Source organism: Saccoglossus kowalevskii, chromosome 13 (assembly GCF_978046115.1).
Source record: "Saccoglossus kowalevskii chromosome 13, keSacKowa6.1, whole genome shotgun sequence".
NCBI lineage: Eukaryota > Metazoa > Hemichordata > Enteropneusta > Harrimaniidae > Saccoglossus > Saccoglossus kowalevskii.
Window position 1 is genome coordinate 2,785,066 of NC_140653.1, and position 12,811 is coordinate 2,797,876.

Consider the following 12,811-nt stretch of genomic DNA (forward strand, 5'->3'; position numbering starts at 1 on the left):
GCCACTTTCTTCACAGAGTAACTCCTACTTGTATCTCATAGACTGCTTTGTGTCATGGTCATGAGTTGACAGACCTATTCATCTGTCAAGTTGAAATAGCCAATCCTACAAAAAAAAAACTATTTTATATCAAAGTTCACAGGATTTTTCATAACTTAGTCTCCTAAGCAAATATAAACATGAAAAGTAAACGTTTTTGTATATTCCAGCTTTCTGAAAATGTATATATTGTCATAGTTACTGGCAAAGAATGCCATAATCACAATTACACTATTTTTTCTTTTTCTTCTTGCTACCTTAATAATCCCAGTGTACCAGAGTTTCTCTATTACAGGGACTATGGTTACACCTATCAGTAGTGTTTGATGTAGTCAGCAAATTTTAAGAGATCTGTTTTATCCTTTCAGGCTACAAAGAAAAAGAAGAAAAAAAACGATCCCATTGAACACCTGGGGCATACATTTATTACATCTGTGTTCAATATTCCAACTGCTTGTGAGCACTGCTCCTCATTCCTTTGGCTCATGGAAAAAGGTTTGCTCTGTACAGGTAAGTGTTTACTGCCTCGTAGATTTCAATATTTAATAGTTTAACATTCCTCTTACCAAAACACTAATTTTGAATGTTGCAAAAGAGGTTTAACATTATATCCTATTATGCAAAATATGACATGAAAATCATTTTATTGAGCAATTTAGGAAACAAATAATACATGTTGGAAACATATATCAATGCAAGTTTCACATTAAATAGCCCCCGTTCGGACGCAGTCTTATGTTTATGTTTTGACCTCCGTGTGTGCATGCGTGCATCTGTGCGTGCGTGCGTCCGGACCTGTATCTTAGAAACGCCTGGACCAATCACAATCAAACTTCACACATACATCATACATGATAGTATACATATACACGTCAATTTGTTTCAAGATCTGATTCAAGATGGCCGAATGGCGGCCATTTTTGTGCTAAAAAATCATCAAATATCAAGCATTTCTGGCATTTATGGATGGATTTTGTTCAAACTTGGTATATACATCAGGTTCCTGATGCACGTCATTTTATTTTTCAGATTGGATTCAAAATGGCTGACTGGCGGCCTTTTTGTTTTAATGATTGGGCTTCTAGAGCCATATCTCTTAAATGCTTTGACTGATTATATTCAAATTTTATATATTCGTTATACATCATGTTATATATATACATGTATTCAAAATGGCTGATTTTGAATGCTGTTCCAGAGCAATATCTCTCAATATGGACAAGTATTGTTTTGACGATCAAATACAAAAAATCATATTCCTGACATGGTTATATTCCAGCTATATTACTACATGTATAAACAAAACTATATATCTTAAATTTGATAACTAACGGGGACTGTGCCATGCATGGCTTGTTACATTATGTTTTTATCACCATATACTTCTCTTGTACCAGCAACAATTTCAACAAAACATTTTTTACTCATGCCGCATGGCACAGAAAATAATACCACAAAACAATGCATAAAAATCATAACATTTCAATAGAAAACGTCAAATGACTTTGGTTAACATTGTTGTTGAAAGCTTAAATCATGACTTTATCGCCCTACCATATATGAATGCCATGAATGACTGCTTGACTATGTGTAATGTCAGTCTTAGCTTGCCAAAAGCTCTCATTTGCATAATTTTGAATTTCTGTTTGCATCTAAATTACTCTAAAAGAACTTATAGTATATAGAACAAATAGTTTTCTGAATGTCTGTCTTGGATGTCATTTCATTATTTGGGATAAAATTTAGGTGAAATAAAACATTTTTTAAGGTCGGAGGGTTGTCACTTGCACACATGCGGGAATTGAGTCCCAAGCGATGATAACAACATACACTAAAAAACGCAAAGGCTCATGGGTAGGCACTTGTTTGTAAACAATGATACGCTATGGCCACCTGACGCATACGCAGGTGACGACTCCCTCGCTTTAAGGCAAATCTTTATATTATCTTCTCTTATATCTCACATTGTTTTTCACACAGAGTGCAATTTTGTATGCCATAAGAAATGCTACTCCAAATCTACTTGGAAGTGCCGAGGTAGAGGACAAGAACGTCCGTTTGGTAGTGGTAATCTCAATGATTCAATCATTGGTCACTCTAGGATTGCACCACTTGTAGAGAAATGTATCAGTCATATGGAATTAAAAGGATTGTACACAGAGGGCATATATCGTAAAGCTGGCTCCGAGGCTAAAGTGAAAGAACTCAAACATCGAATTAAGACTACAGGTAAGAGCAGTTAAGTATGAATTTTAGTAAAATACACTAGGTAGAGATGAACTTGGGACTAAAGCAATACCTGCATGAAAAAAACAAAAAATATTATTGGCTCAATGGACCATAGGTCCGCTGAGCTTATGGGATGGGTTTCTGTCCTGTGTCTGTTGTCCATCTATCTGTCTGTGCACGACTTCTTCTCAAAAACCTGCCAAACCGTTTGACTCGATTTTTGGTGTGTGGATGCCTTGATGAGTGTAGATGGTAATTTGTTCATGAGAAGTTGATCTGCCAAAAATTATGCAAATTAGCCCCCCCCCCCCAAAAAAAAAACTCTAAAATTTCTATAGTATGGTGTTAGAATAACTTTGTTTATGAATAAGTCTGTGCGTCCCTGTGTCGGTCAGCATGGCGGTTTAGTGTGTCATGTTCGAATTGTTTTCGTCTGTGTGGGCAGGTCGATTCTCCTGTTAAATCGACTGAATTCCTTCCAAAGACTGAACTAAAGTGGTTATGGATGTTGTCGAACTCTTGGGACAGACGAAATCGTGTTTGCATATAATTTAGTGACTGACAGAAGTCTTTTCCAAAAGTTGTGATTGTGTGGATCGACCGCAGAGGTTGCAGTCTGCTGTTGCCATTGTGTTGAACGAAACCGTGGTTGAACCAAGTATCCAGGTTCCTGTGAGTACAATCGTTGACATTTTGAGTTCTGTACGCAAGTATTAACTGTTTCCAATAGATCGGCTCGACCAATTATGTTGTCCCGTCGACATTTCAACTAAAGTAAAGACTGTTCTTCGTTGTGGAAAAGTCCCACCATTCGTATCACCGTGACTTTCTGTTGTCGACATCCAGTCGGACGGACTTGTTTACCGTCTCAGACATCTACCAAACTTTGATTCGTGTGACATTCAGCATCAAGTAGAAAGTGCATAAATTGACTGTGACATTTTACTGTTGTGCATTTCCCGGATCTACGTTGTGATCAAACTTATTATTTTCTATAACGTTAGTCTGCATTTAGTGTAATTCGCCTGCACTGGCATTGTGTAACCTTATCAAGCCAGTGTGTAGTTTGCATTTTGCATGATATTTCCATACCAATAATTATTTTGTGTCGTATACATTTATTTAGTCCAGAGTACTTTACCTGGATTGTGACTACCATTCTGGTGAGTGATATTACTGAATACTTATCTTAAATTGTGTCATTTTGGTATTCACTTAAACCAAACTATTTCTGAGGTATCTTATTGTTGTTATAGTTGATACTTGTAGTGTTACATGCATAATTTGGAACTTTGGCCTGCTTTGCATGTTTAAAACATTTTGTATTTTGGATGTCTTTAGTATTCAGTAGTTGAACTCACGCGTTATTTTATTATTGAATACTTAACTATTTTCTGTTGATATAAACCTGTGAATATACTGTTATAGCATTGTAGATGATTGCATTGGTTGTGTATTATTTGAGCACACACGTTGCATTACGATAGTCTTAGTATTTTACAGTTAAGGATGTATGCTACAAAATAAAAAACCCATGGAAAATCGTTTAAAATACTACAGGTGTACAGGACATGTTACTCTAAACTCATAGAAAAGAAAAAAACATGGGGTTAATGTACTAATTTTTAAGATACACAACTCACAATTATGCTGAGTCAGCATTTTTAAGTAGCTTTAATAAATAACTTAATACAACAACAGGAGAATCTTGAAGTATTTTTACTGGAAAACTTACAGGAGCATTAACTGGTTCAGGAATACATGTAATATCAATGTCATTTCTAATTGCAATGTTTGTGTTGTATGTGTCACCTTCTCTTAACTCAGTAGCATTACATTTTTTGTTTCGCTCCTCTTTTAATTGTATACGTCTAAGTTTGTATTTTTTGTTTTCTGTCTGCATCTTTCTTTTTCTTGCTTTATTGTCTAGTTTTATTCCCTTCACCTGTGAAACAATTCCAGGAGATAGTCCATTTTCTTTGTTAACACTACAAACATATGTGTATCCACTATTTTTCTGTGAAACTGCTGCTGCAATGCGGATATTTAAACTTTCTGATTTACTGTAATGTCTGTTTTTTGGTGCTTTAGAAGCAACAGTGTTATGAAAGCTTTCATTGGCTTGTGTTGAACTCATAAGAGAAAGTATATTTGCACATGCAACATAAATTTCAAAAATAGATTTTAAATCTTTACGCAATTCTACCCCAGAAAGATCTTTACCATATGGAAGACGTTTGTGGCAGTAAGTATCTGGCTGACGTTGGTAACCACACCATTTACGATCACATGATTCATGAGATCCAAATGCATGGGGAACAATGGCAAGCAAGTTTTTATTGATTAAAGCTGGCCTACCTTTGTTCTGAGTAACAGCATAGGAAAAACATGTTTGAAAATACTTGATAACACGTGGTGTTAATATTTTGTGAGTTTTTGAAAGTTCATATAGTTTATTTCCTAGACCTTTTTTTAGTGTGGTTCATATCTGGTCTCTTTTCAATATCTTGGTTAATTTCTGTTCTTAGTTTATGAATGGTTGTTGTATCATCATCCATAGTTAAAGATACTGTTTTAGCACTAGTTTTGTTAATAGTTTTTACCACTTCAACAGCAATATCTCCTTCCATAGCTTTGGAACTCCCTGTCCAGTTTTTACGACAGTCAAGTTTTCTTGTGTTCATATCCCCATTTTCACAAATTTTGCATCCCTTTGAACGCACAGCATATCCCATAATTTTACCAGTTGCTTCCCCTATAGCAGCACCATGACCTGACAGACTGTTATATTCTTTGCCAGAGCCACGGCCCTGCCATGCACCATCAAAGGAAATATCAACTTGATTTTCATGTGAACTAAGTTTTTGTTCTTCAGTAAGAGCTTTAACACACAGTCATTTTGCAACATTCTCAATACCAACACCTGCTTCTCTTTCTCTTTTCTTTAATGTCTTGTGGTGTATACCCGGTATATTCAGTGAGGCAAGGAAGTTATTCACATGAGTCTCTCCCATTCCACTGTGTACCATTCCTATGTTATGAAATAAGAAACAACTTAGATTAACATTTTATAAGATTAGTTTTTGCTGCCCTACATTACTAAAAGTATGATCACCAATATATGACCATAAGAGGTTAATAATTGAGATGAATCCTTAGTTTGCCTGTAAATCTTACCGGTGGCTAATTTAGTATTTACATCAAATATACTTTAGGTAATCCTTGGTTTGATTTGGCATTCCTATGTGTCGAACCTGTATACACATGGTTTACAGCACCACATCTCTGGCAAGGTATATACAGTACACTACCAAGACCATATCGTCTCTCCTCCTGGCAATCCATCAGAACAAGGTGTTCACAACACACAGCACAGGCTTTTAATCCCTCAGCTAGAACAGACAGCTGTACTATTCTGCGACCAACATTCCAATTTATAGCACTTTCTGAAGTAACTTCTGTAAAGATAAATCAGATTATCATTACAGTCATCATGTAAATAAATTTCATGCAATTTGCACTACTATACTGGCTAACAGATATTGACAACAGTAAGATGTTAACATACTATCTGTGCTATTCGTAAGAAATGTATGAATATTTACAGAAATAAAAAGAAACCATTATTCCAAAATCATCATTTCCAAAGGAGCCATAGGCAAAACAGAAACTCTCTCACATTCAGATAATGTGAAAAATAACAATAATTTTTAGGTCATGGCTTATTTTCAGAAAAAACATTTATTGGGAGAAAATGTCCAAAAATATATATTACAATGTATTTAGAACAAAAATATTTGACACAATAACAAATAGAAAAAATAAAATTCAAGTATCTACTATAATATGCAAGTATTTTAATTTCCTTAACACAGCCGCAAGTTCATCATGTTACATGTTAATGTTTTTCTGAAGAGTAAACAGATGAAATTTCAATGCTCTAAATTTATAACACTAGGAAAATAAATATGGATTTCAAAACAGCAAAATATAGAAAATATTTGAACATGCTGTTTATTCATAGTTAAAATTGTATCCCCTTGGTTATATGGAAGTGTGAGGACAATCATGCCCTCAAATTGGGGGTTTTGTGCGTATAGTTAAAATTACCAGTTCGCTTTGAAGGCACCTTGTCTTAAAAAATGAAAGCTGCAGACGACGCGACAGACAAACTTCGTTGTCAAATATTTTTTTTATCACAATTTCTGTATTTAGTGAAACAGGAATTAGGAAAAAATAAACACTGTTTCCCCCAAAATAAGCATAATCCAATGTTCATAAAAACAAATAAAATGTGAAAATATATTGATTCGAGTTGTGGATAACAGTTGCAGACGACTCAACCAAAGTTTACGTCGTATACTGACACCGTACGTACGTACCTGAATTTGATTCTAAAACTACTTCAGCAACTTTCTTATGTTGGCGGTTCGCCTGGATATCTGCCAATTCTCTTCTCTTTCTCGGTCAAAAATCCTTTAAATTTGCGTGCATTCGGCGATCGCGAAGCGTACTTGTTTGTTGTGGCAGCCATCTTGAAAGTCTGCTTCAAATGCGCAGAACGTATGCGCAGTGCATTTCCGCGCATACAACCTTAAGCTAATGTATACTGTTGTATTTAGTACGCCTTTGTTACCGTAAGACTAGATAAGTAATCTTTTCAATTATAGTAACTTTAAAGTATTTTCCTTTTATTTTACCAAGTACCTGTATTTAATATCCGAGTGCTAATCTCTGTTGTTACTAGCATATACTTCTATGTATCTAGTGAATACTCAGGCATTCGCAGCCTTAGCATATACTTCTATATATCTAGTGAATACTCAGGCATTCACAGCCTTAGCATATACTTCTATGTATCTAGTGAATACTCAGGCATTCACAGCCTTAGCATATACTTCTATGTATCTAGTGAATACTCAGGCATTCACAGCCTTAACATATACTTCTATGTATCTAGTGAATACTCAGGCATTCGCAACCTTAGCATATTCTTCTATGTATCTAGTGAATACTCAGGCATTCACAGCCTTAGCATATACTTCTATGTATCTAGTAAATACTCAGGCATTCACAGCCTTAGCATATACTTCTATGTATCTAGTGAATACTCAGGCATTCACAGCCTTAGCATATACTTCTATGTATCTAGTGAATACTCAGGCATTCGCAGCCTTAGCATATACTTCTATGTATCTAGTGAATACTCAGGCATTCACAGCCTTAGCATATACTTCTATGTATCTAGTGAATACTCAGGCATTCACAGCCTTAGCATATACTTCTATATATCTAGTGAATACTCAGGCATTCACAGCCTTAGCATATACTTCTATGTATCTAGTGAATACTCAGGCATTCACAGCCTTAGCATATACTTCTATGTATCTAGTGAATACTCAGGCATTCACAGCCTTAACATATACTTCTATGTATCTAGTGAATACTCAGGCATTCGCAGCCTTAGCATATTCTTCTATGTATCTAGTGAATACTCAGGCATTCACAGCCTTAGCATATACTTCTATGTATCTAGTAAATACTCAGGCATTCACAGCCTTAGCATATACTTCTATGTATCTAGTGAATACTCAGGCATTCACAGCCTTAGCATATACTTCTATGTATCTAGTGAATACTCAGGCATTCGCAGCCTTAGCATATACTTCTATGTATCTAGTGAATACTCAGGCATTCACAGCCTTAGCATATACTTCTATGTATCTAGTGAATACTCAGGCATTCACAGCCTTAGCATATACTTCTATGTATCTAGTGAATACTCAGGCATTCACAGCCTTAGCATATACTTCTATGTATCTAGTGAATACTCAGGCATTCACAGCCTTAGCATATACTTCTATGTATCTAGTGAATACTCAGGCATTCGCAGCCTTAGCATATACTTCTATGTATCTAGTGAATACTCAGGCATTCGCAGCCTTAGCATATACTTCTATGTATCTAGTGAATACTCAGGCATTCACAGCCTTAGCATATCTATGTATCTAGTGAATACTCAGGCATTCACAGCCTTAGCATATACTTCTATGTATCTAGTGAATACTCAGGCATTCACAGCCTTAGCATATACTTCTATGTATCTAGTGAATACTCAGGCATTCGCAGCCTTAGCATATACTTCTATGTATCTAGTGAATACTCAGGCATTCGCAGCCTTAGCATATACTTCTATGTATCTAGTGAATACTCAGGCATTCGCAGACTTAGTACCTATTACATAGTATCTATCAGCACTTAGTGTTTCTAGTTAGTAAATACTGTATTGTGTATGTGGTAGCCATTTGTATTGAGTAAGTTAGGATTACTGCGTATGCCATACATTCTCTTCAGTACTCTGTACTGATGTGTTGGCCTATATGGTTGTAGCAGATAGTGGTACTATACAGTACTGAGCATAGATATTCCTGTTAGTCATTATAGTAACCACGTAATGAGTAGTATCTTGTAATACATTTTGATAGCACATTACAAAACTTGTAATTGTATTTTCTACTTTTTATTGAGACTTTTATTGAGAAATAACTGCGTTATGTGACACATTACTGTGTATTACTGTATCCACGTAGCGTTCATTACGATTGTGTTTCTGTTTGTTATGTGTTAATACAACATTCTAACTTTACATGCAACACTGAGCTGGGTATTTTGTTATCGAACCCGAGTCCCCACGACCGCATTTAGCCCACTGCCCCGATATATTACTTGTATCATACCGTTACTGTGTGTGTAGCTTACACTACTATGACACTAAGAGGTCTACAGTGCAGATATTGATAGTGCATTTGCCTTGGGTTATCCTCTATCAGTTTTGTTAATTTGGTAAGGAAATTTTCAATTTTCTAATTTTGGTGAATATTTTAAAATGGTCATTTTTAGTCAAAAATTCTTTTTTCGACTTTTTCTTCAAAACCGGTAGCCTGAATGCTTTGATACTTGGTGTGTATGTACCTTGTGTTGACATCTACTAGATTTGTTCATCCCATGGCCATATCTTTAATTCTCTAATTTTGGCAAATATTTTTGTCATTTTTGGTTAAAAATGGAATTTCAACTAACCACTATTTTCAATGCTTTGGTGTTAGGCATACATGTGTTTATTATTCCATTTACAACTTTGGTTGTTTGGTGATATTTCATTTAAAAGTACAATTTTAAACGTAAAAGTTGTGGCATATACATCACTAATCTTTTGTACAATAGCCGTAGAGGAACAGGCCATTGGCCTATTTTTATATTTTGTAAACATAGCAACCACTAAGTGAAATCCTGGTTATTGTTTTTTTCTCCTAATATTGTTTTTAGATATTCTGTTTTGTTGTGTGTATAATTTAAATTTTTCTGCTTAACACACCAACACTGAAACCTCCATGTAGTTTCTGAGTTTTACAACAGAAATACAAAAATAGATATTGTGTTGACAATTTTACTTATGTTCAGCTCTATCATTGTTTAGATTGTTGATGATAGAAACATGTGCTCTTTTATAACCATTGTCTTGTTTTGATTATTAGATTTGGACAGCATCAGCTTTGATGACTACAATGTTTTCGTTATTGGTCAGATATTAAAGTCTTATTTCCGTGACTTGCAACATCCTTTGATGTCATTTGAACTGTATGACGACTTCCTGAGAGCTGCTCATTTGACCAATCCACAAGAGAGAATCCAGTCGCTATATGATGTTATTACAAAACTGCCAAAAGCCAATTATGATATATTAGAGAGGCTTATGTTTCATTTAGCAAGGTATCTATGTCTCAATTACTTTTAGTCAAATGGTTGTTGTTGTCGCATTCAGTTTTGAACCTTGGAAGATGGCCATGGCTTTTGGCACTCAAATGAGTGTGTCACAGATTCAAATGAAAAGCCTGTGTCAACCAGACCTAGTTGATACCTGGATGGCACATTTATTTATTTTATTTATTTATTTATCTATTTATTTGATTGACCAACAAATAATAAAACAATATTCTAACTGACTAGTTACCAATGCAATATACATGTATAATGATGTTAAAGATTTAGTATTTGTGAAATCTGCACAATGGCATTTTGAAAAACCAAGCATTCTCATTGCCTTCTTTACAATGTCAATTTATACTAATATAATGTCTGTATCATAAGACCAACAAGTCACAGTGGATTTACACTTGGGTCATTAATCAAGACATTATGGCTTTGACAAGCCAGTGAAAATTGATGGGTTGTTGAGATTCCAAACTTATAAATAACTTTGCTGCAACATACAAGTGGTGAAAGTGGATTTCATTTGCAGTAACAACAATGTCTGTCTTTTATTGCAGGATTGCACTACACGTAAGTTCAAACAAGATGTCAATTTGCAGTAACAACAATGTCTGTCTTTTATTGCAGGATTGCACTACACGTAAGTTCAAACAAGATGTCAATTTGCAGTAAGAACAGTGTCTGTCTTTTATTGCAGGATCGCACTACACGTAAGTTCAAACAAGATGTCAATTTGCAGTAACAACAATGTCTGTCTTTTATTGCAGGATTGCACTACACGAAAGTTCAAACAAGATGTCAATTTTCAGTAACAACAATGTCTGTCTTTTATTGCAGGATTGCACTACACGAAAGTTCAAACAAGATGTCAATTTGCAGTAACAACAATGTCTGTCTTTTATTGCAGGATCGCACTACACGAAAGTTCAAACAAGATGTCAATTTGCAGTAAGAACAATGTCTGTCTTTTATTGCAGGATCGCACTACACGAAAGTTCAAACAAGATGTCAATTTGCAGTAAGAACAATGTCTGTCTTTTATTGCAGGATTGCACTACACGAAAGTTCAAACAAGATGTCAATTTTCAGTAACAACAATGTCTGTCTTTTATTGCAGGATCGCACTACACGAAAGTTCAAACAAGATGTCAATTTGCAGTAACAACAATGTCTGTCTTTTATTGCAGGATCGCACTACACGTAAGTTCAAACAAGATGTCAATTTGCAGTAACAACAATGTCTGTCTTTTATTGCAGGATTGCACTACACGTAAGTTCAAACAAGATGTCAATTTGCAGTAACAACAATGTCTGTCTTTTATTGCAGGATCGCACTACACGTAAGTTCAAACAAGATGTCAATTTGCAGTAACAACAATGTCTGTCTTTTATTGCAGGATTGCACTACACGAAAGTTCAAACAAGATGTCAATTTGCAGTAACAACAATGTCTGTCTTTTATTGCAGGATTGCACTACACGAAAGTTCAAACAAGATGTCAATTTGCAGTAAGAACAATGTCTGTCTTTTATTGCAGGATTGCACTACACGAAAGTTCAAACAAGATGTCAATTTGCAGTAAGAACAATGTCTGTCTTTTATTGCAGGATTGCACTACACGTAAGTTCAAACAAGATGTCAATTTGCAGTAACAACAATGTCTGTCTTTTATTGCAGGATCGCACTACACGTAAGTTCAAACAAGATGTCACCACAAGGATTGGCAATTATTTTTGCACCCTGTTTATTGAGGACCAATAAAACTCTTCCACCATTAGAAAGTTTACAACATGTTGCCAAGCAAGCACTGTGAGTAATCTGTCAACTCTCTTCACTTTATGACAATGTCACAGCATGTGACATTACTTTGTCTTTTTGTAAAACATTTCTTTGCATTGGGTTTTTATAATGATAATATAAAATATAATTATATAACAAGGTTAATAATCCACATTATTGTTCCTACATGTATAATGTAAATTTGACAGTTCTTTAATAGTGGATGGCTCTGTGTTGGACACAAGATAGATGAATTTGATATAATTGTTTATGAAATTATTTCTGGTTAAGCTATATATAAGTCATAAAAAATGTTGCATATCTTCAATTGAGTTGTTACAATTCATGCAGATTATTTTGTTGAAAAGTGTCTTTGAAATAGTCTATCTGCTTTTCCTATGACTAAGTTGTGGTTGCTAATTCTATATTTTGTCAATATTTGCCTCTAATTTGTAAACTGATTGGAATTTTGATCATGTTACATAAAACCATTTTAGTGGGATCTATTCTGACATCAATGGTTTCTTTCCATTTATAGGGTAGTAGAATGTATTATTAGTGAACAGCTGAAAAAATTGAAAAGTACTTTGGCTGATCTGCAGACCTTAGAGATAGCCGAGACAACCGCAAACCAGAGATTATCAACAATACAGTCATTATCGCAGGTATATCTTTAACCTAAGTTATGGTCTATATAAAGTGATGTATTCTATATTATCTGCACATTTGGCAATCATTTGAAATTCAACTTATTTTTCATTGAGTCACACAGTTTATAATATAGTTTCAAATCATTTATCCAAAATCTTATGAATATGAAAATAAATATAACAATGTTTGTGTTACAGAATCGTCATCATACTAGTTCAGGATCCTTTACAGAGGAAGACATGGACATTACAACTGATGAGGAGGAGGAACAAATATTATCTCAACAGCTGAAAATTTTACAAGAAGAAAAGTATGACATAATTTTAAATTTAAAAAAAAGGGA

At 34.7% G+C, this 12,811-nt stretch overlaps 1 protein-coding gene across 2 annotated transcripts in view; it reads left to right on the plus strand.

Annotated features, from left to right (window-relative positions):
• Positions 1-12,811, plus strand: part of LOC100374531 (unconventional myosin-IXb-like) — a 106,898-nt gene that overhangs the window by 67,769 nt on the left and 26,318 nt on the right. For both annotated transcript variants that reach the window (XM_085506862.1, XM_085506863.1), the window contains 6 exons: positions 408-549; positions 2,020-2,268; positions 9,804-10,038; positions 11,716-11,847; positions 12,356-12,482; positions 12,666-12,778. In XM_085506862.1, coding sequence (XP_085362988.1) covers positions 408-549; positions 2,020-2,268; positions 9,804-10,038; positions 11,716-11,847; positions 12,356-12,482; positions 12,666-12,778 — 998 coding nt within the window. The remainder of the gene's footprint in view (positions 1-407; positions 550-2,019; positions 2,269-9,803; positions 10,039-11,715; positions 11,848-12,355; positions 12,483-12,665; positions 12,779-12,811) is intronic.